Genomic DNA, 26,769 nt, shown 5'->3' with positions numbered 1-26,769 from the left:
TGGGTGGGTGGGGAGATGTCGGAAGGCCTCAGGGGGCGTCTGGGGCCCAGTGCTGCCCAGCAGATCTTGGCCCCCGACCCTCCCACCTCCAGAGCCCTGATCGGCCTCTCTCCCTGCCTGGTCCACCTGAAGCTGAGGCCAGGGGAGGGCCCTCACCCGGCCAGGGTAGCTCTGCAGGAACTTGATCTTCTCAAAGAGCTTGATGTTGTCAGCGCGCAGGCTGTCCAGCTCGCTCTGCAGGGCCTGGAGGGTGTGCTGGGCCAGGCGGTTCTCCTGTGGGGGGAGGGGCAAAAAGAGGGGTGGGGGAGAGGCCTCCGTGCTGGCACAGGTGCTACTCTTGTCTACCCGGAGTAAAGCCTCTTCTGTGCCCACAGCCTTCTCTTTGACCTGCCTGACTCTGTAAAGCTGCCCCTTCCCCCACTGTGGCCCCACCCCAGGCAGAAGTCAGGGATCTTGGGTCAGGTTTCTTCATATGTATTACGTTGATGCAAATGTAATCGCGGTTTTTGTCCTTAAAAGTAATGGCAAACACCATGGTTACATTTGCATCAACCTTAATATATGACAGAGCAAGACCCTGTCTATATATTTTATTTCATTTTTTATTTTTATTATTGTTATTTTTTTGATACGGAGTTTCGCTATTGTTGCCCAGGCTGGAGCTCAATGATGTAGTCAATCTCAGCTCACTGCAACCTCTGCCTCCTGGGTTCAAGTGATTCTCCTGCCTCAGCCTCCCAAGTAGCTGGGATTACAGGCATGTGCCACCATGCCTGGCTAGATTTTTTGTATTTCGTAAAGACAGGGTTTTACCATTTTGGTCAGGTTGGTCTCGAACTCCTGATCTCAGGTGATCCCACCCACCTCTGCCTCCCAAAGCATTGGGATTATAGGCGTGAACCACTGCACCTGGCCCCTGTCTATATATTTTAGAGACAGGGTCTTGCTCTATCACCCAGGCTAGAATAAAGTGGCATGACCAGAGCTCACTGCAGCCTCAGCCTCGTGACTCAAGCGATCCTCCCACCTCAGCCTCCCAGGTAGCTGGGACTATAGGCTCACACCACCATGCCCCACTACTTTTTTATTTTTGCAGAGACGGGGTCTCACTGCGTTGCCCGGGCTGGTCTCAGACTCCTGGGCTCAAGCAATCCTCCCACTTCAACCTCCCAAAGTGCTGGGATTACAGGCATGAGCCACGATGCCTGGTCAGATTTCTTCATACTTTTTTTTTTGTCATTGGTATTAGCCTTTTAAAAACTACTATTGAGATATGATACCCATAACATAAACATCAGCATTTCAAAGTGTATAGTTCGGTCATTTGTATTCACAATGTTATGCAACCATCCCCACTACCTAATTCCAGAACATTTAAAATCACCCCAATAAGAAACCCCAAATCTGCCAGCAGTCACTCCCCATTTCCTCCTCCCCTATTGCCTGGCAATCGGCAGTCTCCTTTCTGTCTCATGGATTTGCCTATACTGGATGTTTCATATACATGGAATCACATACTATGTGGTTTTAATATTTGCCAATCTAAGGGCAAGGTGAAATGGAATCTCATGTTTCAATTTATTCAGATGCTTGAATAAGTGTTCTTTCACACTATTCAAAATTCAAGCAGTGGCCAGCGCGGTGGCTCATGCCTATAACCCCAGCATTTTAGGAGGCTGAGGTGGGCAGATTACCTGAGGTCAGGAGTTCAAGACCAGCCTGGCCAACATGGAGAAACCCTGTCTCTACTAAAAATACAAAAATTAGCTGGGTGTGATGGCGGGCACCTGTAATCCCAGCTAGCCAGAAGGCTGAGGCAGAAGAATCGCTTGAACCTGGGAGGTGGAGGTTGCAGTGAGCGGGGATTGTGCCACCGCACTCCAGCCTGGGCAACAGAGCAAGAGTCCGTCTCAAAAAACAAAAACAGGGCCGGGCGCGGTGGCTCACACCTGTAATCCCAGCTCTCAGAGAGGTAGAGGTGGGAGGATAGCTTGAGCCCAGGAGTTCGAGACCTGCCTGGGTAATATAGCGAGACCTGTTCTTCACAAAAAGGAAGAAGAAGAAGAAGAAGAAAAAGACAAAACAAAAACAAACACAGCCAAAATTTGAGCGGTACAAAAAAGTACATGGCAGTATGGTGCTTCCTTTAAAAACGTTAAACATAGAATTACCATAGGATCCAGTAATTCCACTTCTGGGTAGATACCCAAAAGAATTGAAGGCAGGGACTTGGAGAGATATTTGTACACCCATGTTCACAGTGGCATTATTCGCCACAGCCAAAAGGTGGAAGCAACATAAATGAATAGGTAAATGGATAAACAAAATGTGTTCTATATGCACAATGAAATATTCTGCCTTAAAAAGGAAGGAAACTTATTTATTTATTTATTTATTTTGAGATGGAGTTTTGCTCTGTCACACAGGCTGGAGTGCAGTGGCACGATCTTGTTGGCTCACTGCAACTTCTACCTCCCAGGTTCAAGCGATCCTCCTGTGTCAGCCTCCCAAGTAGCTGGGACTACAGGTGGCCGCCACCACGCCCGGCTAATTTTTGTATTTTTAGTAGAGAGGGGGTTTCTACCTGACCATGTTGGTCAGGCTGGTCTCAAACCCCCGACCTCAAGTGATCCGCTTGCCTCAGCCTCCCAAAGTGCTGGGATTACAGGCTTGAGCCACCATGCCCGGCTCACCCTGCATTCTTTTTTTTGTTTGATTTGAGATGGAGTCTCGCTCTGTCACCCAGGCTGGAGTGCAGTGGCGCGATCTTGGCTGCCTGTAAGCTCTGCTTCCCAGGTTCACGCCATTCTCCTGCCTCAGCCTCCTGAGTAGGTGGGACTACAGGCGACCACCACCACGCCCAGCTAATTATTTTGTATTTTTAGTAGAGACGGGTTTCACCATGTTAATCAGGATGGTCTTGATCTCCTGACCTCATGATCTGCCCACCTCAGCCTCCCAAAGTGCTGGGATTACAGGCATGAGCCACCGCGCCCGGCCAATTTTTTGTATTTTTAGTAGAGACAGGGTTTTACCATGTTAGCCAGGATGGTCACCCTGCATTCTTGCAGCGCCACTGCCTGGCTTAAATCCTTCCTTGGTGCCCCTCCCTGCAGATTGAAGGCCACGCCCTCCCAGCCTGGCAGGAGCGCACTCGCCTGGCAACTTGTTTCGTCTTGTTTCCTGCAGCCCTGGAATGATCTATGCTCCCTTCTGGCTCACTGGCCCCCGTCTCCTCTACTGTGAGCGTCTGAGTCTTCCTTCAAAGCCTGGTGTGGCATGACCTCCTCCAGGAAGCCCTCCCTGACTGCACAGAACAAATCTCTTCCCCATGAGGTTTACAGTCTGTGCTGCATCTCTCTCCTGAAAGCCTGTGTGTTCCCCCACTGTGTCCTTGGGCCCAAGGAGCATCAGGGAGAGAAGGATGTGACTCACGGCCTCAAGCTCCTGGTTCCGGGCACGGAAGCGCTCCCTCTGGCTGGAGATGATGGAAAGCAGTGAATCCACCTGGCCCTCTGGGAGGGCGCCGCTGGCTGGTGCCGCAGGTCCTAGCAGGTAGAGGAGGGTGTCTTGGGGTGGCAGGAGGCGGAACCCAGCAGGGGGCCCTTTGGGGTGGGTCCCCCAGCCCTGGGGGATTTCTGACCAAATGCCATGGGGTAGAAGCCACATGGTGTCTGACCCCCTGGTGCTGGGCAGGTCCGGGAAGAGGCGGGGACAGCCAGGGGAACCGGGGAGCGTGAGAATGGATGGCAGGGGCTGGCCTGACAATAGGAACCCTGAGAAGGGCCCAGCTCCCCCATCTGCTCTGTCCTTGAATCTGAGACCCTTGCAGCTGTCAGACTAGGCCTATAGCCCCTGGGGAAGCAAAGGGGCAGGAGGGGAACGGGGGAGGCATGGGCACACCCCCAGTATTCTGGTCCAGCAGCCTCAGGTTCTGTCCTCAATACCCAAGGAGGCTGCCTTCCCCCCACCACATGGACCTCCAGCTGCACTTCGGCAGTGAGGCCTGGCTGACCACCACTCACCAGCCTTTCACAGGCCACTGGCAGGGCCGAAGGGTCAGGACCCCAAGATGGGGGGTGTCAGGCTAAGATCCAGAAAGGCAGGTTGGGGGCTCCTTCACCTTTTTGTTTTTTAGAGACAGGGTCTTGGTCTGTCGCCCGGGCTGGAGTACAGTGGCACCATCATAGCTCACTGCAGCCTCCAGTTCCTGGGTTCAGGCGATCCTCCCACCTCAGCCTCCAAGATAGCTGGGACTACAGGTGTGCGCCACCACACCTGGCCTTAGCTGACCCTTCAAAGGTTGCTGCTGCATTGCAGGCGTGGGGGCCTGACCTTCTTAGAGGAAGCGATTGCTCTTTGGGGATCTGGGTTCTCAGGCGGTATCACCCGTCTCCTCTTCCCGCCTCCTCCCTCCTCCCATGGGTCAGGCCTCTCCTTACCGTAGAATAGGGCAGTGGCCTCTTTGATGGGCTCCGGAATCTTCTCCAGGCGGTGCTCGGCGGCACCCTGCAGGTGACAGGAAGCCATGAGGAGGTGCCTCCACACAGTGGGCATGGAATATTCCCTTTCAGCATGGCCAAGGCAGATGGCAGGGTGGGTGTGGCAAGGAGTGGGTGGGACCATCCGGGATGCAGGCTGGCCGCAGGAGGGCCCGGACCTGGACACATGGCGTGGGCTACCAAAGAGACGGCTGGGCCCCGAGTCACTCCTGAGGCCAGAGTTCAGCAGCAGTGGGGCTCTCCTCGCGGCCACGCAGCTTTGACATGCATCAGACACCTGGCCTCCCTGGCCCTGCAACCAGCCTGCCTCATGACCTGGGGAAGCCCAGACTTCTCTCCCGGACTCACACTGTGGCCTCTATAGAAGGGGACGTGGGCGAGGAGATGCCCTCCCTGGGCTCTTTATGCCCCAGCCTGCTGTGATCTCTGGGCTCCAGGTTCTTTAGCTGGGAGATGGGTACATGGTCCTGGCCTTGCCTCTGCCTCTGCTCTCAGGGCAATGCCTGGAAAGAGGGGCCTCTGTGCTACTGCTAGGAAGTCCTGTGGCCTCTGCCCCATGGCCTGTCACCCCAAATCGGGGGCAGGGTGGTATTCGTGGAGTAAGCAGGGAGAACCCAATGGTTTTAGGTGACAGCCCTTCTGGGTTGTCACCAGCTGCCTGATACACAGGCTTATCTGGGAAGTCAGCATTTGCAGAGGCTAAAATAACCCTGGGCAGGCAGCGAGGCTGGCACGGGGCAGGGGGGTGGGCTCACCTCGGCATCGGGCCGCTGGATGGACTGAATGATGCTTAGGTCCTGCTCCAGGCGGGCGATCAGCTCTCTCTGCTCAGTGGCCGTGGCCACAGCCTCAGTGACACGGACCTGCAGCTCCGCACAGCGTCCTGTGGCCGAAGGAAGACATGGCCGTCAGAGGGAGCCTGGTGGGACCCTCGGTGCCCTCCCCTGGTTCTGCCTCTCCAACCCACGGTCTGGGAGCAGGGCCGCCTGGATGCCGTGAGAGTGCTGGCTATTCCCTCCCAACTCACCTCTGCCTAGAAGACCCCGTTAGACCTAGGGTCTCCTCCAGGAAGCCCTCCCTGACTATCAGGGGCACTCCTGGCCCCAAGCACTCTCTGGATGGTTGAAATCCTCTGGGTAGGAGAAGGAACTCAGGTCAGGGATTAGGAGAAACCAGCGCAACGTGGCTCTGCCCACGGCCGTCTGGGGGGCCCTGGCCATCCCCTTTCCCTCTCTGGGCCTCACTTTGCTTGTCACGCAGGGCAAGGAGGCTCAAGCTGCTTCCATGGCTGATGTTCTGGGATAATGTCCAGAGAGAAGCCTGGGGGTAGGAGAGGCAGAGAAAGCCGTGGGGGGGTGCAGGGAGGGTGCGTAGGGTCCCACCTCTGGGTTGACAGCAGAGGTGCCTCGTCCCACCCCCAACAGAGGCTCCAGCTGCAGTGGTGGGGGCCGCGTGGTCCCCAAGGAGTCCCCCGACCCACAGCCCTGTCCGTCTGTCTCTCCCTCCCCCAGGTGCCAGGGTCGTCTTTACAACAAAGCATCCAAACTGTGACTTTCCTGCCCCGCAGGAGGGTGAGAGACACTGGGGAAGGGCCCCAGACCCGAGCACGCATCTCCAGGCAGGACTTCAGTGACCCAGGAGCCAGGCAACCCTGAAGGTGAGGTTTGGCCCTGTTTCTGGTTGACTGTGCGACTCACGGCCACTGGATCCCCCTTTCTGGTCCCAAAGGGTGACAACAAACCTCATTTAGGGTGAGCTGTTGGGGCTGCAGAGAGGGAGACGGAGGCCTGAGACCCAGGACGCTGTCCTTTGGGGTAGGCTGCACAGCCGCCAGGGGGCACTGTGGCCTCGGAAATGCACAAAGGCTGCAGGCTGTGGGCAGTGCCAGGGAAATGGTGTGTGTGGCCCACTTGGGGGACTTGTCCCTGACTGCGTGGCCCACTAACCGGCTGTCATACCCGCCCTGGCTGGGCTCAGCGTCCTGGGCCAGGATGGGGCAACCCAGTCTCACCCCGACATGCTCTTGGGTTCCCCGCGCACCAAGCCCTTATAGATGAGTGACAAAAGACGATTCACATTTTACAGTCGAAGAACAGAGGCTTTCCAACCTGGTACCAAACCCAAGGCATCCACCCCCAGCTCTGTCTAAGCCCTTGCCCACACCAGAGTCTCGCCTCATTCAGGCCCCGAAGGGATTTCTTATTTTATTTTATTTTTTTGAGACAGAGTCTCACTCAGTCACCCAGGCTGGAGTGCAGTGGCTCCATCTCGGCTCACTGCAACCTCCGCCTCCAGGGTTCAAGCAATTCTCCTGCCTCAGCCTCCTGAGTAGCTGGGATGACAGGCACCTGCCACCATGCCCAGCTAATTTTTGTATTTTCAGTAGAGACCGGATTTTGCCACGTTGTCCAGGTTGGTCTTGAACTGCCAACCTCAAGTGATCTGCCCGCCTTAACCTCCCAAAGTGTTGGGATTACAGGTGTGAGCCACCATGCCGGGCCTCCAAATGGATTTCTTCCTTCAGACATTCACTGAGCCCCTGGGTACCTGGCAGGAAGGTGGTGCCTGCGGAAGTGAGGAGGGGATGAGGGAAGAGGCAGGACCTGAGGGCAGGACCTGGCCTTGGAGGGAGGACTGTCAGGGGCAGGGTTGGGGCTGGCCATGGGTCACCTGCAGGGACTTTAAGGAGACCCCAAATGGAGGGGTCCAGACAGACGACAAATGCCATGCCCTCCTGGCCTGTGGGATGGGATGGCAAAGCCGGCCACGCATGCTTAGGAGGGGAGGTGGATAGCAGTTGTGAGATGTAGGGAGAGGAAACCACCAGAAAGCTAATGGGGCCTTGGGTCACATTAATAGAGGTGAAGGGCCTAGACCAAGGGAGGGGATTCTTCAGTTTGGACACAAACAAGAGCACATCCAAGAACTGTGCTGGGACTGATCCCATGGGGACAGACTCCTGGAATAAAAAGAGGGCGTTAAGCCCCAACAAGGCTCAGGGAAGCCACATCCCACCTTAGGGATGAGGGCCTGGGGGACAGAGAGACAGGGCTGAGATGGGGAACCTTTGCAGAGATGACTTTTGCCCAGCCAGCGTGAGCCCTTGTCCCTGGAGGTGTGACCTGGCAAGAGGGGTGGATAAAAAGCAGCTGAGATGATTCCTTGCAATGCCTGTTTTATCTGCCCCCAGTCTGTGGCCACCTCAGTGTGGTCTTGGTCAGGTCCCAGGGCCTGCAGCTCCCAGCGCCGTCCGTAGGCACCGGGGAGATGATGGGGTGCGTGGGCCTGGTCCCTGTACACTTGTTCCTGTGCCTGCTCCTGCAGGGGAGGGCACACGGTCCCGCTGTGCATGTATGTGACATTCTGTGCAGGTGTGAGCACCCTGGCTGCAAACCCTCTATCCTAGGCTGCCCCGGTTCCCAGCTGGTGGCCCACTATCCTGGAAAGGTCCCATGTGTTAAGCTGGCCTGGAGGTCTGGCCATTGGCACTGCTGCAGATGCTCTGGGCATTGGGTTAGCTCCTGAGGGGATCTTGGGGTGCACGGCTGCGTGGTTGGGGGAGGCCATCCCTGAAGAGGTGGCTTTGGGCAATAGGAGCACAGGTCGGATGCACAGGCAGCAGAATTGGGGGATGGCTGCTCGTAAGGCAGAGAGAACAGGCTGGGTAAGACGGGGCAGCAGAGGCTGGCAGGCAGTGAGATTGGACGGAAGGCTCTGGGTAGAGGGGGTTGGATAAGGAACCGGAGGCTGCTGGGGACAGGATCTGGACACTGTCCCAGAGCCCAGCTGGATCCCAGCAGCAACCAGGGCTGTGCTTTGAAACTGTCACTCCACGCTGGGAGGACGCGAAGGCCAGGAGACTGACTGCGCGGGCTTCCCCGAGAGAGGGGCCTCAATTAGAGAAGGACAGGGCCTCACCGGCCACGGGAGGGCCCCTATCCCCCACCGGCTGCCTCGCCCTGCCTCCTCTGCTGGAGGCTGGAACGTGCAGGTGGGGGACGTTGGGATCACATCCACGGTGGCCACTTGATGTCAAGTCCAGAACTGGGCTTGCATTCTGGCCCTGCCTTTTATGAATTTCACGACCTTCGGCAAGTTCTTCAACCTCTGGAGTGCAGAGCTCTGGGGCGAGGCCACAGAAGGAGCTGGAGAGAGAGCTGTGGACCCCATCGCTGTGCAGAACCCAGGTGGGGAGGCCCGGGCCTGGCCCCATGTGGGGGAAGGGGTGGGCAGCTGCCTGGCTTGGCTCCAGTATGCACGAAGGTGCTTGTGAACAGCTAAGGGCATGCGTGTGGTGGGGGTTGGACCTGTGGACCTCAGGCTGGAGATGCAGGTTGAGGAGATCTAGGGCCCCAACAGTCAGAGCTTGGAAGAGTTTGGGGGGCTTGGAAGAAGACAGGAAGATGAGGGAAAGTTTGGCACTTCTCAGAGACTGGTACCATGGTTGTGACTAAATGCTGTAATGAGTTAAGACTTTGGGGCTGGGTGCAATGGCTCACGCCTGTAATCCCAGGACTTTGGGAGGCTGAGGCAGGCAGATCACCTGAGGTTGGGAGTTTGAGACCAGCCTGGCCAACATGGTGATACCCCATCTCTACTAAAAATACAAAAAAAAAAAAAAAAAAATAGCTGGGCATGGTGGCAGGTGCCTGTAATCCCAGCTACTTGGGAGGCTGAGGCAGGAGAATCACTTGACTCCAGGAGGTGGAGGTTACAGTGAACTGAGATAGCGCCACTGCACTCCAGCCTGGGCAACAAGAGCAAAACTCCATCTAAAAAAAAAGACTTTGGGGCTTTTTTTTGTTGGGAAAAATCATGTTGGGAAGGCATGATTGTATTTTACAATGTGAGAAGGACATGAGATGTGGGTGAGGGGGGCAGGGGTGGAATGATATAGTTTGGATATTCACCCCTGTCCACTTCTCATGTTGAAATGTAATCAAGCCAGGTGCAGTGGCTCTTGCCTATAATTCCAGCACTTTGGGAGGCTGAGGATGGAGGATCACTGGAGCCCAGGAATTCGAGACCAGTCTGGGTAACATGGAAAAACCCCGTCTCTACAAAAAACAACCCACACAAAAATTAACTGGGTGTGGGGGTGTAGCTGCGGTCCCAGCTACTAGGAGGCTGAGATAGGAGGATCACCTGAGCCCAGAAGGCAGAGGTTGCAGTGAGCGTGATCGCGCCACTGCACTCTTGCTTGGGTGACAGAGTGAGACCCTGTCTCAAAAAAGAAAAAAAGTAATTAATCCCCAGTGTTGCAAGTGGGCCTGGTGGGAGGTGTTTGGGGGACGGGGTGGGTCCCTCCTGGCGCAGTGCTGTCTTTGGCTTAGGGATCTGGTTGTTAAGGAGCGTGGCACCTCCCCTACCCCCATTCTCTGTCTCTTCCTCCTGGCCTCGCCATGTCTCACGCCTGCTCCCAGTTGACCTTCTGCCATGAGTAAAGGCTCCATCGCCTTCCCAGAAGCCAAACCGATGCCAGTGCCACGCTTCTGGTACAGTCTGCAGAACCATGAGCCAATGAAACCTCTTTTCTTGCTAAATTACCCAGCCTCAGGTATTTCTCTATCGCAATGCAAGAATGGCTAATACAGAAAATCAGGGGTGGTGGACAAGTCCTGAGAGAGTGCTGCCATGAGTGTGGCCAGAGCCTCAGGGGGTGACCCATGAAGGGGGTCCCGCAAAGGCCCTGAGAAGAGGCGGCAGGAGGCAGGGGAGACACCAGGAGGATGCATGTGAAGGCACCAAGATGAGGCAGGAGGGTCAATGAATACGGAGGGTCAGGGGGTCAGAAGCTACAGAGAGGCTGAACAAGGCGAGGGCGTCGTCGTCGGGGTGGTGGGGGTGTGCAGGGCTGCAAGGCACAGCCCGATGGGCAGAACTGGTGGAAGGGGGGTAATGTGTGCCCGAGAGGGGATCTTGAGAAGCATGGAGTGTGTGGAATGGACCATCGGCAACCCGGAAACCCAAGAGAGAGGGACATACTTTGTTTAGGGGAGAGAGGGATGACAGGTGACGGGTGGATAAGTGAGCATAAGACAGGGAAACGGGCTCAGAAAAGGAGTCTGTGGGGCAAGGGCCCAACACGGTCCCCTTCCCCTCAGGAAAGACTAGGACCTCATCCTTCTGAGAACCCAGAAAGACATCCTAGAGAGGGCACCTCACAGAGAGGAGGAGGGAATCAAAGCATCTTTAAGGTCAAGACTTCAGGAAGGCCGGCGCTGTGGCTCACGGCTGGAATCCAGCACTTCGGGAGGCAGAGGTGGGAGCATCGCTGGAGCTCAGGTGTTTGAGACCAGGCTGGGCAACATGGCAAAACGTCATCTCTACAGAAAAATACAAAAATTAGACAGGCATTGTGGTGTGCACCTGTGGTCCCAGCTACTCAGGAGGCTAAGGCGGGAGGATTGCTTGAGTCCAGGAGTTCGAGGCTGCAGAGAGCTGATTGCACCACTGCACTCCAGGCTGGGTGATAGAGCAAGACCCTGTCCCCCTCTGCCCCACGCCCAAAAAAAGTCTAGGCATGATTTCTGGTTGCAAAAGGATTGAACACAGAGATTTATCATAGCAAGGCCAGCGGTGTTGCACCTACAGTTTTCCTGAAGGTGCGGGGGGCCCCTGTCTTTTTTTTAATTTTTTTTTGAGACGCAGTTTCACTCTTGTCACCTAGGCTAGAGTGCAATGGCATGATTTCGGCTCACTGCAACCTCTGTCTCCCAGGTTCAAGCGATTCTCCTGCCTCAGCCTCTCAGGTAGCTGGGATTACAGGCATGCGCCACCACGCCTGGCTAATTTTTGTATTTTTAGTAGAGACAGGGTTTCGTCACGTTGGCCAGGCTGGTCTCGAACTCCTGACCTCAGGTGATCCACCTGCCTCGGCCTCCCAAAGTGCTGGGATTACAGGTGTGAGCCGCCATGCCCGGCAGCCCCTGTCTTATGAAATCACTTGCAGGCCAGGTAGGAATGGTGGAGACACTTGGTGCACATAGTATCCTCTGCTAGGAGGACACTGAGGGGGGCCGAGCTGCTGCCTCATCCACCCCTCCCTGCCTCTGCACCTGCAGATCCTGCCAGTAGCCACACATGACCACGGAGCCCCCTGGCCAGCTCCCCATGCCTACAGGTGCTGGCTCCTCACCCCTACGCAATGGGGTCTCCAGCAGTGCCACCCTCTCCTACAGCACCAGCTCTTGCTTCTGTCTTCTACATGCATGCAAGCATGTTCTCCTAGCAGGCATGTACACATGCACACACGCCCCTTCCCTAGATCCCACTCCGGCAAAACTCTTTGAAGAAGCTGTCTCTTCTCAAGCGTCTAATTCCACTCCTCCAATTCCTCAAGCCCTTCCCATCAGACTCTGCTGCCCCCCACGCCGACTGTCCTTGCCAAGGTCCCTAATGACCTCCGCACGTTGCCACGTCCTTGTTTTTCGACTCTCATCTGAGCTGCTGTGTTAGCAGCTAGTTTCCAGGTCACCGACCCTCCTGGGCCTCCTCCCATGGCTGGCTGCTGTGTCCCTGTTTCTTTGACTGGTCCTTGCCCTCCCTGCTAAGCTTCTTGCTGCTGCTGCACAGGGACTGTCTGCAGATGCCTCACTCTGCCTTCTCATCTGCTCTGGCCATGCGGGATGCCATTGACAAGCCGATGGCTCCCCAGTGTGGGACTCCAGTCCACGCCTCTCCTTGGATTTATCTTCTACTTGTTCTTCTACTGGAATTTCAACCTTTATGGGTCTGCATTTCAGCCTGATCCCTTCCTCTCCAAGTCTGCATTCCCCAAGCCCAAGTGTGGACCCCCTGTAGCCCAGCCCCGGGAGGTGACATCTGCAGGGCTAGGCAGAGACCCCCTTCCCGGCCTGACCCAGCTCTCTGCCACTCTTCAGTGGCTCAGAACAAACCCCAGGAGGTAGTCTCACTCCTCTCCATCACTCCTGATGCTGAATCTGTCTTAAGTTTCTCTCTCTCTCCTTTTTTTTTTTTTTGAGATGGAGTCTCACTCTGTCGCCCACACAGTGGCGTGATCTCAACTCACTGCAACCTCCACCTCTTGCGTTCAAGAGATTCTCCTGCCTCAGCCTCCTGTGTAGCTGGGACTACAAGCATGAACCACCAAGCCTGGCTACTTTTTGTATTTTTAGTAGAAATGGGGTTTCACCATGTTGGTCAAGCTGGTCTCGAACTCCTGGCTTGAAGTGACCCACCTGCCTCGGCCTCCCAAAGTGTTGGGATTACAGGTGTGAGCCACTGCGCCTGCCTTAAGTCTCATTTTTGGCTCTGCCTTCAAAATATCTCCAGAATCCAGTCCCTTTTTACCACTGCTGCCACCTAGTCCGAGTCATGACCACCTCTAATTGCGATGATGGCATCAGCCTCCCATTGGCCTCCCTCTGCCACCTATGATCTGGGCGCCAAGCAGCAGCCAGAGAGAGCCTTTTAAAAAGTTGGTTGGGTGCAACTGGCTCATGCCTGTAATCCCAGGACTTTGGGAGGCTGAGGCAGGAAGATTGCTTGAGTCCAGGAATTTGAGACCAGCCTGGGCAACATAGCCAGATTGTCTCTACAAAAAATAAAAATATTAGCCATGTGTGGTGGTGCATGCCTGTCCCTGCTACTTGGGAGGCTGAGGCAGGAGGATTGCTTGAGCCCAGGAGCTCGAGGCTGCAGTGAGCAATGATCATGCCAGTGCCCTCCAGCCTGGGCAACAGAGTGAGACCCTGTCTCTTAAAAAAAAAATAGTGACTAATCCCAGCACTTTGGGAGGCCGAGATGGGCGGATCATGAGGTCAGGAGATCAAGACCATCCTGGCTAACACAGTGAAATCCCGTCTCTACTAAAAAAATACAAAAAACTAGCCGGGCGAGGTGGCAGGCGCCTGTAGTCCCAGCTACTCTGGAGGTTGAGGCAGAAGAAGGGCGTAAACCTGGGAGGCGGAGCTTGCAGTGAGCTGAGATTGTGCCACTGCACTCCAGCCTGGGTGACAGAGCAAGACTATGTCTCAAAAAAAAAAAAAAAAAAAATTGTGACCTTGTAAGGTGCAATGGTTGCAAACAGCACCCTCCTCAGTAAAGTACATAGTCTGTTTCTTTCTTTTTCTTTCTGTTTTTAATTTGAGACAGATTTTTGCTCTTGTAGCCCAGGCTGGAGTACAGTGGGGTAATCTTGGCTCACTGCAACCTCTGCCTCCCGGGTTCAAGCGATTCTCCTGCCTCAGCCTCCCGAGTAGCTGGGATTACAGGTACCCACTACCATGCCTGGCTAACTTTTTTGTATTTTTAGTAGAGATGGGGTTTCATCATGTTGGCCAGGCTGGTCTCAAACTCCTGACCTCAGATGATCCATCCATCTCAGCCTCCCAAAATGCTGGGATTACAGGCGTGAGCCACCATGCTCGACCAGGGCCCTTCCTGTTGGTATTCGAAGAGTCTGAATTTCTTGGAAAAGGCAGGAACTTTGGCAATGCCTGCTCAAGGCTGGGGCCAGGCAGTGTCTCCCCTGTCTATGGAGACTGGTCACTCCACTGTATGAGTCAGTTGCTGATCAATGGTCCACTGGCCGGGAGCCCTGGCAACACCACCGTAGCTCCGTGGAGCCTCCCAGTTCCCTGGTTGGGCCCGTACATGCGGGCCCAGGCCTCTGCCACCTCACAGGAATCAGTGATGAACTGAAGTAGACACCAGCAAGCTGTGTGCCTCCAAAGCTGGCATGCTAGGACTGTGGAGAGGAACAGCATATCCCCAGGCAGCCACTCAGAGGGGCTTCTAAACAGAAGCACACAGGACCATTGCAGACAATTCAAGCGCTCTAATATATCTCATCATCACGCCGTGCCACCCTGTCTACATGAAATTGTGTTTCCTCAGAGCATCAAATAAGGAATGTGGCCGGGTACGGTGGCTCACGCCTGTAATCCCAGCACTTTGGGAGGCTGAGGCAGGCAGATCACTTGAGGTCAGGAGTTCGAGATCAGCCTGGCCAACATGGTGAAACCCCATCTCTACTAAAAAAAAAAAAAAAAAAAAAAAAAATAGCTGGGCATGGTGGCAGGTGCCTGTAATCCCAGCTACTTGGGAGGCTGAGGCAGGAGAATCACTTGACTCCAGGAGGTGGAGGTTACAGTGAGCCGAGATTGTACCATTGCACTCCAGCCTGGGTGACAGAGCCAGACTCCATCTTAAAAACAAAACAAAACAAAAATAAGGGGTCGGGCATGGTGGCTCACGCCTGTAATCCCAGCACTTTGGGAGGCCAAGGTGGGCAGATCACTTGAGGTCAGGAGTTCGAGACCAGCCTGGCCAAAATGGTAAAACCCCATCTCTACTGAAAATACTAAAAATTAGCTGGGCATCCTGGCGCGCACCTCTAATCCCAATTACCCAGGAGGCTGAGGCAGGAGAATTGCTTGAACTCAGGAGACAGAGGTTGCAGCCAGCCTAGATTGTGCCACTAAACTCTAGCCTAGGCAACAGAGAGAGACTGTCTCAAAAACAAAAGCAAGGAACAAGGTTCTGTTCAGACCCACTTAACTGCGGGGCCAGGAGAAAGGTCAAGGCTGAACCATTTGCCTGGAATGGGGGCATCGGCCAATTGCAGTCAGAGTATGAAATCTCACTCTCTTTTTCTGCCTCTGCAGCTAGCCCTGCAAAACCAGGTACAATTGCAGTTTTGCTTAATTAAATCTCACTTTAGAAGCACGTGGGGAGGCCTGGTGCAGTGGCTCACTTCTATAAGCCCAGTACTTTGGGAGAACCAGGTGGGTGGATCTCCTGAGCTCAGACCAGCCTGGGCAACATGGTGAAACCCTGCCTCTACAAAAAATTAGCCAGGTGTGGTGGTGCACACCTGTGGTCCCAGCTACTTGGGAGGCTGAGGTGGGAGGGTTGCTTAAGCCTGGGAGGAGGAGGTGGCAACAGACTGAGACCTTGTCTCAACTTTCTGAGGAAAAAGACTTTAAGCAAACATTTTTTTTTTTAAGATTCAGGGTCTTGCTCTGTTGCCCAGGCTGGAGAGCAGTGGTGCCATTATAGATCACTGCAGCCTTGAACTCCTGGGCAGAAGTGATCCTCCCACCTCAGCCTCCAGAGTAGCTGGGACTACAGGCACATGCCACCGTGCCCAGTTAATTTTTTATTTTTTGTAGAGATGGGGTCTCACTATGTTGCCCAGGCTGGTCTCAAACTCCTGCACTCAAGCAATCCTCCTGCCTTGACCTGCTCCCAAAGTGCTGGACTTATAGGAGTTACAGGAATGAGCCACTGTGCCCAGCTTCCTTCCTTCCTTCCTTCCTTCCTTCCTTCCTTCCTTTCTTCCTTCCTTCCTTCCTTCCTTCCTTTCTTCCTTCCTTCCTCCCTCCCTTCCTTTTTTTTTTTTTTTTAACATTTCTTATTTTAATTTAGTTAGCAGATCATTAAATACATGGGGGCATGCCTAAACTAGCAAACAGAAAAATTAACTACGTCACTTCAGTGTGTCAAATACCAAACTGGCAGAGTTCTTAGGGTTTTTTTTTTTTTTGAGACGGAATTTCACTCTATAGCCCAGGCTGGAGTGCAATGGCGCAATCTCAGCTCACTATAACCTCTGCCTCCCAGGTTCAAGCAATTCTCCTGCCTCAGCCTCCCAAGTAGCTGGGATTACAAGCGCCCGCCACCATGCCTGGTTAATTTTTATATTTTTAGTAGAGACAGGGTTTCATCATGTTGGCCAGGCTGATCTTGAACTCCTGACCTCAAGTGATCTGCCCGCCTCAGCCTCCCAAAGTGCTGGGATTACAGGTGTGAGCCACCGTGCCGGGCCAGCCCTTAGGGTTTTATGCAGGTCTCTCCTCTCTGAGGGGGCTGGCATTTGGGGTAACTCTAGAGACACCCTTGGCCCCGAGTGCATGAGACGCGGGGCTGCCGACTGCACCTGGCACTGGGGGTCGTCTCCATCCCGTACTCTGGGTTCTCCCACTGGAGGAAGGATTGAATCCAGTTTAATTCGGAGAGAGGCTTATGCTTCCGTATCACATGTGGGCATTCCACAATCTGAAATCTCCAAATTAATACGCGACCAAGTCATCCCCCACTTCTACTAGACACACATCGGCCTGGCAGACGGCTCTTTTCCAACCCGGTAGGTCTCAAGACGAGCAACAGCCTCTGAGTCACAACTGCGCGGAGAAGCCTAGCAGCCACCTCGGCAGAGCTATTCCCCCGCGTCCAGCCCGAGCGCCATCTGGAAAGAGACCCTGATTCTCAGCAGCCCCAGCATTCCAGAGACCCGCAAGCCACTGTCCCAATCCCCTCTTCCGGCCCACTCGCAAGCATTAACTGGAGCTCTTCACTTGTCTTTCTGTTACATCAGGAGTCAGGGGCACAGTGAGAGTCCCACACAGAAGGTTGAGGTCACGCCACTGACCAGCTGCGGGCCACCAGGCAGAGCAGCCTGGCCGTAGTCCCGGTGGCCCAAGTGCCATCGATTGGGGCTGCCACCACCAACCCGGTGCCACACCAGCGTTGGCCACCATTCCTGGTTCCCCACAGCAAGCCTATATGACAGGCAATGGTGTCTCCATTTTACAGACAAGGAAGCAGACGCCAGGGAGGGTAAGGGCTTGGTTCAAGGCTAGGCAAACAGTGCTGGTGACAACAGCAAGTAGGAACGCAGGCCCCGGCGGAGCCCTTCCTGTGAGCTGGATGCAGACTGAAAGAGCCGGTGCCCGAAATCCCCATGCATCCTAGAGCCACGCGGTTTTGTGTGCCCGGAAGCCACACGCCTGAGGACGTGCGGACAGGTGCAAGGAGGACAACCTCGGGAACGGCGATTCTCGAGGTGCCATTTGGACCCTGAATGACAGTGTTTGCTGCTCGTCCTCAGGCCAGAACACTTTAAATAAAAACAACCCAGACATTCTTGTGTTTGTATAAAAGATATTTACTTCAATTATCACACCTAGGGTGCTAGTGAATAATAATACATGGTGTGAGTCTCATACAGTGATATTGCTTCTCCGTATTATATAGGGACCGTTGTACAGTGCTGAGAACAAACATCGTATGGCTAACCAAAGACAGAGGGACAACACCAAGGGGCCGACGGGTGCCTCCCCCACCCCCACGCCAGCCAGGTCAACTTTGACTCTTAATGTAGAAAAACAAATAGCAAGAAATAAAATGTTATCAGAGAGATGTCACACAGCAACACACCAGAGGCATCTCAAAGCGATTTGTACAAAAAAAAAAAAAAAAAGATGTGTTTTTTTTTTTTTTCCTTTTTTCTTTTTTGGTCAATTGGGTCTTTGTGAGGATTGGAGAAAAAAAAATCTGTGATTGTGAGGATTAACAAACAAGCTCTAGAAAGATCTAAGACTTGGTGCGTTACAGAAAATATAAAATACTGCTAAAATGTAAGACGTGACAAAACACTGGAGCGGGGGTGGGTTGGGGGGTGCTGAGCTTATAAAGAGTTTTCCGGAAGATTCCGCCACCCTGCGAGTGCGTCTTGTGCTGTTAGTAGTCTGGACAGGAGCGTGGTGCTACCCGCTCTCAAGGCAAGCAGCAAACAGTTATTGCACAAACGCAAAGAACTAGGTCTCTTATTCAATGGAAAGGGATGTGGGGAAAACCATCTTTTTTCCCCCACTTTTATTTTATAACAAGCTATTCTCCAATGCTTTAAGAATTTTGGGTGAATTCTCACATCTCCAGAACGCATGGGATTTTTTTTTTTTTCCCAAGAGGTCTCAGATGGGGGACGTGAGATGCCTGTTTTCTCAAGGGAAGAGGCAGAAGATGGTTTGAGAGAGAGAAATGCATAGACTAATTAGAGAAAAAAGAAAAAAAGAAAGTATTTTGGGGAGATGGGGACCATTGTTTCGGTGGAGGATTTCTTTCAAAGAGAGAACAAAATCAGGACCCCCGGCGATCTTGGAGAAGGGGAGGTGATGGTACGGAAAGAGATGCTCTTCCCAGCCTACCTTGGGGTGGGCAGGGCCCTTGCCTTGGCCTGGGGTAAGACTCCTTCTGCTGGGCCTATGGGATCGAGGCAGGGCATCTCACCTTCACACCCGATTGGTAAGCAACTGGTGTCCTGCTGGCTGAGCTTGGGGCCACAGCAAGCAATCTCCACACCCAACCTTCCTCCACATTGAACCACCTATAGGGGAAAGGGGCCCTCTGCCTATGCTCTCCTAGGTGAGCCCTCAAGCCACAGCCTGGTACTACAAAACACTGTTGCTTTGAAAGATGGTTTTGACCAACTTTGTACCCAAGAAAAACAGTAACAACAAAAAAACCAACCAAAATATATCAACCCGTGCGGGCCTTGCAAGAAATCACTCTCTCGCTTGGAAGTAAAGTCTTGGCCAGGCCACCGCGCCCTCTCTGACTGGGGTTCGCCGAAACTTCATGAACCCAGAAGTCTTACCAGAGGCTCTAGGAGGCTTTGGGGAACTGAACTTGGCTTTGCTAAGATTCCTCTGAAGCTCCTCAAGCGAGCGTTCTTCAACTCAGCACTCCCTCACTCGTTGGTAGATTTTTTTGTTCATAGACTCTCTCGTTTAAAAAGTTAGACACATGGAGACCACCAGTTTTTGAGTGGCTACTCTGGAGACAGGTGTTTGATTTTGCTGGGGAAACCCACTCTGCCCCCCTGTTAATCCCCCAGACGCCTTGGTTCTCTGGGGGAATGGGGGAGGAGAGGAAGGCAGAGGATAGTAACCACTAGAGTGACAGCAAAAAGCATTTATGACAACAAAACACAAAATAACAATACACTCCTGATAAGTACTTAAATGATTAACCTAATAATAAATAGAAGAGGATAGAAATAATTTTTTTTTTTTCTCAAGGAAACATCCTTTTATAATCACCCTCACGCACGCCGGCAGGTCAGTAGCAGTCAGTCCATTTCAACAAGACAAGGTTAAGTGCTGGAAGGGATGGCTGTGGCCTCAGACACTGGGGAAGGCTCTCAGCTTCTGAATCATGGACACTCCCCATCCTGCCTCGTCAGGCCAGCGGCTTCGGCCAGAGCCCGCGGGCCCTGCACGCCCAGCTCAGTGGTCACCAAGAGGCAGGCTGGGAGACTGCAGGGAATGGGGGAGGCCTGTTTTCCCTTCGGTTCATGAACAAACGGAACTACAGTGAACAAACTCATTCATAACCTGAATCGTCCTGGTCTAAAGCTTACTTTGAGTTCATTTGGTGTGCAATACGTTATTTTTTAAAAATGAAGAAAAATGATTTCAATTGCACAGAGCTTTTACACATAGTCATCTATTTAAGTGCTTTTTGTTTAAAGCAAACTACAAAAAAAAAAAAAAAATAAAAAAGAAGCAAAAGGGGGGAAAAAGGAATTATAAAACAAAAGCAGCTCCGTGCCACTTCAATGTGTCTTGCTGAATGGTGTCTCATTTCACCAGCAGAAGTCCCAATGCTTCCGTACACACTGTGCTTCTGATTAATTTCCATAGGGATGTAGCCGTGACATTGGGATATAAGGCACCTTTCCTTTCTGATTACAGAAAGTTTGATACATAGCATATAGCATATTTTGTGGAAGAAATTAAAGCCTAAACACTACAGAAATTACAGTAACACAGGCTAATGCTTTCTTAACATTATTGGGTTAACGAAAAGGATTCATGAAAAGCAACTCAAGGGCATCTTAAGAGTTTAAGAACGGGGGATGGGGGAAGTGCACATTTATGCATAGCCGAATGTCTTTCTCTCGCCAGCCTTTTTTTTTTTTTCTTTTTCTTTTTTTTTTTTTCGGGATTTTTCGCCTACAATGCCCAACTTTTAAAGTTAGCATTTTGGAGGAGACTAGGCGCTTTGGAAATGTCTTGTTAAAGCTAAATGTCACTTCATCCAAAAATGAAAACTCGAGATGATGCCACGGACGGCATGGACACGGTTATCTTTGGAGGAGAGGTGGTGGTGGGAGAGGCCTGGGCAGGAGGGGGAAGTTTTTGGAAGTGAGGCAGACAGGCAGAAATTGCATTTCCTTCTACTCCCCTGACCAGGGTGGTGAGGAGCACAGGCCACTGAGGCCTCTGGAATTGGGAAGACTGGGCCGGGGGGCTGGAGCTCCTTTTACGTTCTGCCCCCCACGCCCCCTCCTCTTCTGTCCTGATTAAGCCCAAGGGTTGTGGACTTAACTTTCAGCCCATCTCTAAGGGTTTCACAGACTGGATCTTTCTAAACTTTACTGGGTATCTGCTTCCCCTTTTCCCTGGTAGTTTTCATCTACAAAAAGTCAAAACCTGATGGAAATAGACTAAGATCGTCAAATTGGACCATTCTCTTAGCGTTCGAGTGTGCTGGCCAGGCTGGCATTCAGTACACGCTGAGATCCAACCATGTCACACTGGCCCCAGGTCACCACCTTGCCACTCAGGGCATAAGCCCTGCCCTTGTGGTCACAAAGGCTTCCCTAATGTCATCGATGCCCAGGTGAAACCACAGAAGCACTGAGGGATTTCTAAATGTGAGCTTTGGCTGGTCAATGCCCAATCATAGGATGCTGTCCCCACATCTTGGGTTCTTACTTGCAAACTCTCTCCAGCAGGGGAACACTGTGACCCCCACAGTGGACAGACCCACCTCCAACCAGCAGCCCCAGGAGCTGGTTTTCTTCGGTGCTGGATGGGAACTGGCATATTCTTTTGGGATAAGAGGGTGATGCAAGTGTGGACGGGGTGTGTAGACTGGAGGAAGCCATCTATCCTTTTCTGTCTTTGAGATGTGTGATGTTTGCAAAGGAGCGTTCGCAGTGACGCTGAAACCATGCCAGAGACAACAGATACCCAAGAGCTACAGCGTTCCCCAAAGCCAGCTGGGAATCTTGGGAAGTGTCCTCATGCGGCCACTCTGGGGCAGCCCGGGGCAAGGATAATGGCCATGATGGATCTTAACAGCTGAACAGGACTGGACAGAAAGGATAGGCAAAGACTCTTGGAGGTCCGAGACCATGCCCTGCCTGCAAAAGAAACAGCTGCTGGAGCTTTCAGAACAGGTGGAAGTCAAGAGAAAAATCCGTGTGCCTTGCAGAGCACAGCTGTCTGTCCGTGTTGTGCTCACAAAAGGAGAGGCACACAAGGCCAGCCCACCAGGCAGAGGGATGCTCGTGTCTGCTGCGCTGGCAGCTTTTCCGCCCTCTCCAGCCCACGTGCCTCATAGTTCTGCGGGGTGTGGTTCTGGGTGACATCACGTGGAGAACACAGGTTAGTGAGGTAGAAGGGACAATGAGGAGTGTGAAGAGGGAGGACATCCGGGGAGGGACAGGGCCCCCCCACCGGCAGCACTGGAGCCAAACCTCCAGCCTAAAGTACCACAGCGAACAGTCCAGCACGCCCACCGCACATGCCCTGTGTCGCTACATCTCCCCCTGTACAGCTGGCTTGTTGGCCTTGGGATGAGTAAGGTCTATGGACTTTTGTTTTCACTGGTCTGCCAAGAAGCACCTGTCATAGTGCATTTAAGGCAAAGGCTGTCACCCCTCAGTTCAAAATCTCTCTGCTTTTGTGTGACTCCCAGAAGGACATGTGTCTATTCCCCAGACTCTATTTTTCAGTAAGATTTGCTTTACTAAAATCAGAGGAATGAAAAACATTGCATAGAATGTCAACAGAGTTCATTGATCTACCTTGTATCAAAGGACATGCGTGCAGGAGGAACAAAGTCATCCAGTCCAACCTTAGTCGGGAAGGCACCTGCCCGTGAAAAAGCTCACCTGGGGACTCCTGTTCCCCTCTCTTTTTAGGGCCTGGCGGTGGCACAATCTTAAAGTAGTCAGCCGAGGCCCACAGCGATCTCTTTACAACCTGTGTAAACTGGTCGTGAGGTGCACGCCTGACGCTGGCCCTGGCCAAGGAGGGAGATGGGGTATGAGAGCTGGCCAGCTAGGCTTGGGCAGTGGCCAGAAAGGAATATTTAACCCAGAGCTCTGCTGCACTCTGGGCCCGGACCGTCAACCAGCAGACCTGAATGTCCACATCAGACAGAATGGTTTTTCAATGGGAAGAAAACAAAGATGGCGACAGGAAGGAAACTGAGCAGGGAGGTATTTGTACTTTGGAGGTACAAGGGATCTACCCCAGGGAGGCCGTCAACTGGTATTTTTTGCCTCAATTACTTGCACAAAGTAGCAGGGTTTGATGGCGAGTCCCCGTGAACCACGATCCTGGCATTTCTCAGAGAGTTCCCCCACGCATGCATCCCTGGGCTGTCTGCCCCGATCCTGTCCCAGGAGATGCCTAGAAGCTGCCTCATGTCAAGATGACTCCTAAGATCGTCTAGAAGAATCCAGTTGAGCTAAGCTCCGTGGCTCTGATAACCCTTTCTAAAGAGAGGTCTGGTGAGCAGAAACCACAGATGTCTTCACTGATACAGAAGTTCAAGAGGAGGTTACCCGGGAGCTCGGGGGTTGGGGAGGAGGACAGAAGACTCCTCTGGGATGGAAGTGAGTTGGGCACAGGTCTAGGACAGAACCCATACACCTGCCATCTCAGCTATCACAAGGGAGCTTGGGCAGGAACCCCGGGTCAAGAGGCTAAATGCAAACACTGATTTTACGCCGAGCCTCTGCTTAGCCAGCTAAGTTAATGGCAAAAGCCTTAAGTTATGAACACTGCCTCCAATTAACAAAAAGAAGCCATTTAAAATGGCATAATGGAGCTTGTAATTAAGTGTTAGTGTTTTATATGGAACCGTTTCCCCCAGGGGAGAGGTACAAATCAGCTTTTTAAACTCATAGAGCGTGAAGAGGAAGGGGGTCGGCTGCCTGCAGGGGCCACTGCTTGGAACATCAGCGTGCTGAAGGGGAGCCACGCCGAGGGGACACTGTTCAAGGCACTTGAATACTGCTTAGCAAGATGAGAGATTAACCCTTAGACTCCAACTGAGGGGCCCAACCAGGAGGGGGTGCTCCCCTGGCCACGGATTGCTGTATTATTTTAGTGGCAGCTCTTAGAAGTATTACAGACAGTGCTAGCTTAACATCAAAGATCGTAAGGTTGGGATTTCCATTTTTTAAAAAAATAAATAAGAGAGGAAAAAGAATACACAGAACTGCAAGCAAAATTTAACCAACTGATTGTATCCGGTACCCAGATGTAGGTCTGGCAAAAAAGACAGAATAGGAACCAACAGTAACCTAGTTAAAAATGTAAAAAATAAAAACCAAAAAGAGAAAACAACACATATGACTAAATTGCTTGGGAGGGCCAAAATGACTGCGTTTTAGACTGTTACTGTTTGGCCACTAGAATGGACAAATCTGTGTTTGTCAATTTCCTCAGATTTAACACCTTTGTAAATAACAGTCATGCCTTTAAAACTAAACCCTAGCCTACTATTTCATGTTAACTTCTTGCTTTTCATTCTTATGAAAATTAGATGATATTTAGAGATTCATCACACATGATGACAAAAGTCCCTTGAGGGTTTTGTGGAGAGGACACCACAGTCGTCAGGGCTCTGCCACTCACTGTCCTAAGGGTCACTGATGTGAACTCACTCTTCTCAATGCACCTGAATCGAGCCAGATGTTGACCCGTGTCCCCTTAAGCTCCTCTGATTTTGAATTCTCTTCTCCCTGAACCAGATTTCAAGTTCAGAAATGATACCTCCATCAAAAGACAAACAAACGGCCTGCCTCCCAGCCCCCTAGAGCCTTCTGAAAACTTCTTATTCATGAAAAGGCATTGTCTTTAGTGTAGTGACTCTCAAAATTTGTGAAAACGTGAACTAAGTGCTGCAGTTGCAGGTTAAAAGACTGTAAATGAAATAATCTCTAAAACATCATGCAAGAAACGTGGTTTCACATCTTACAGTCAAAGTCCTACAAGTTAATTAACAAGCACACGGAGGTGGAACAGCCAGAGCATACCTTTAAAATTATAACTCCCTCCCACCCCCCAAATAAAAAAAAAGTAATATTAATTAAACTTAAGAAATAATGAATGCACCATTAAAATGTCATCCAAAGATGTTGACCTAAGACAAAGGTTTCAATGATACACAATACGGTCAAAAAGTTTTCAATCAGTAATATACAGTATGACAACTACATCTTGTAAATTATACCCAATACTGCCGGCAGTCTATCCCTCTAAAGAATATTTGCCCCTTTCATCCCTTCCTAACAATCAGATAATAAAATACAGCACCTATAAATAAGCAAAAAAAAATATATATATATACCGAAATCATCTATTGTTAGTTTAAAGATATGGCAATAAAGGAGTCTAAATTAGCAAACTTGTAGAAGCCGTAACTGATAAAACAGCTTATTGAAAAAGGTGGCAGTAATGCACTCTACGTGTGCACAGGTACTTAAGAAAATACACAGACGTATAAAATTGCACACACGCACACGCACGCACACTCTCACCCGCCTCTATTCTCACGCATATACACATAGACAAGGGAGGAATCAGAGACAAGTTAGACTTTCAGTTTGTACTTAGACTGCCCTAAAACTGTGCATAAAAGAACTTTCTAAGAGGCGAAATGAACGAAGGGCAAATGGTAGGTTTGGAAGTTGAAGAGCATCCACGTTTTGGTGTGAGTTTGGGCCATTTCTACAGGGATGGGAGTGGGGAGCCCAGAATGCCACATTCTCTCTCCTGCAGAGAAAGGAAGTTTCCCACGAGTTCAACAGGGTCATCAGTGCTTGTGGTGGGAAGAGAAAGGGAAAGAGAGAGAGAGTGCGTGTGCAAGCCCTGCCCAGGCCTGGGGAGTGTCTTCCCCTGGGAGGGCTCAGTTCATCAGGTGCCCAGGAGAGTGGTGTGAGGTGAGGTGCCTTCTGTGCCAGAGAGAGATCCGTAGACTGCTATCTACTGGGGGACGGGCCCATCTGGCCCCGGAACTGCCTGCTGTGCTCGCCCGGACTACCCTCTCCCTTCTTTCAATGCTTGCACACGTGCAGACGCACAGATAGACTGAGACACCATAAATTAAACAAAACTGACAGGTACATGCTACAGTTCTTCTAACTTGTCTCCTAAACCTCCAAGATATGAGGTCTGATCAGCGTGCTCTGCGGTTAGAGGTTAAAAAGCAGATTATAAAATACCTAGATTCGGATCTTTTTTTTCTTTTTTTGTTTTTTTTTTTTTTTGTCCTGATTTGGCCTAGAATGGAGTGTATTAAACAAACCCTGGTCTGCAAAACCCAGGGTCAGTTAAAGCTATACATCGATGTGCACTACATGTCAGGATTCTATTCACGTACAAGAAAACACTATGTCAGCTACCACAAAATCAGAGTTTCCTGATGTGACGTTTTCTTTTTGTTAAAAAATATGTGGAGTAAATGTGTTTTATTTTAATTCAAAGTTTCAAACGAGAAGATTCTTTTCTTGAAAATATTTAGGAATCCAAACTAGTGTGTTTAGAGTCGTTTTGACTGTGCAATCTCTTAGTGGCAACTGAACAGCTACAAAAACTTTCTTTTTTAATTTTTCTGAAAAATCCCCCCCCCTTTTTTTCCTGGTTTAAGAAGATAATAGTGTATTATCGCTCTGAAGCCATTAGATGGCAGATAAAAAGCCCCCTTTTAATATGTGGGTTTGATTTTTTTTCTTTTAAAGCCCACACGGAACAGGAGGACACAAGGCAAAGCTGTAAGAGTTATTCCAGAACCTGTGGAAATCACTTAGGGCAATAAAAAAAACACTTCAGGGTACAAAAAAGCTCGACCACACATTTCCGTTTTCTTCCTTGAAAACTCGACATAGATTGGGCTTAATGCTCCTTTGTTTTCTATATGCACCTTGGCCTATGGCGATTTTGCCCTGTGGCCCGCAGGGCGGTAAGTGCGCGAAGCGGTCCAGGCCGTGGACTGGGTCTGGGCCGCAGGGTTGGTGGAGGCCGCAGGGTTGGCCCGGGACCTCAGTGTCGGTGTGGGCCGCAGAGTGGGTCTGGGCCACGGGCTTGGATCTGGGCCTCGGGTCGGTGCAGGCCCCGGACCGTGGAGTGGGTCTGGGCTGCGGGCTCAGGTCCGGCCTGGGGTCGGTGCAGGCCGCGGGCCAAGCCCAGGCCACGGTGTCTGCAGCTCCTGCCCCGTCCGACCCCGTCCAGGCCCTTGCAGCCCAGCCTGGCTGCCCGCCCCGGGGCCGCGGCCCCTCAGAACTCCCATTCGATAGGTTCCTCCCGGCTGGCAGCCTTCTCCAGGCGGTGGATGATGCTGTTCAAGTTCGCGGCCTTCTTCTTGCGCAGGGGGTTGTCGCGCGAGTCCCGGGCACCCGCGGCCTCGGGGAGGCCGAAGAGGCTCTGCAGCGAGC

General features: G+C 52.0%; 1 protein-coding gene across 1 annotated transcript in view; it reads right to left on the bottom strand.

The window, feature by feature from the left end:
* CUX1 (cut-like homeobox 1) overlaps nt 1-26,769 on the bottom strand; it is a 376,408-nt gene that overhangs the window by 5,575 nt on the left and 344,064 nt on the right. Inside the window, exons 15-18 of the mRNA XM_011929952.1 lie at nt 5,258-5,385; nt 4,443-4,509; nt 3,436-3,548; nt 157-273 (exon numbers count right to left, since the gene is read on the bottom strand). Of these exons, the coding sequence (XP_011785342.1) occupies nt 157-273; nt 3,436-3,548; nt 4,443-4,509; nt 5,258-5,385 (425 nt within the window). The remainder of the gene's footprint in view (nt 1-156; nt 274-3,435; nt 3,549-4,442; nt 4,510-5,257; nt 5,386-26,769) is intronic.

This window comes from Colobus angolensis, unplaced genomic scaffold, assembly GCF_000951035.1.
Source record: "Colobus angolensis palliatus isolate OR3802 unplaced genomic scaffold, Cang.pa_1.0 Scaffold120, whole genome shotgun sequence".
NCBI lineage: Eukaryota > Metazoa > Chordata > Mammalia > Primates > Cercopithecidae > Colobus > Colobus angolensis.
Note: the sequence above shows the minus strand (reverse complement) of the source record. Positions and strands in the feature narration are given on the sequence as shown.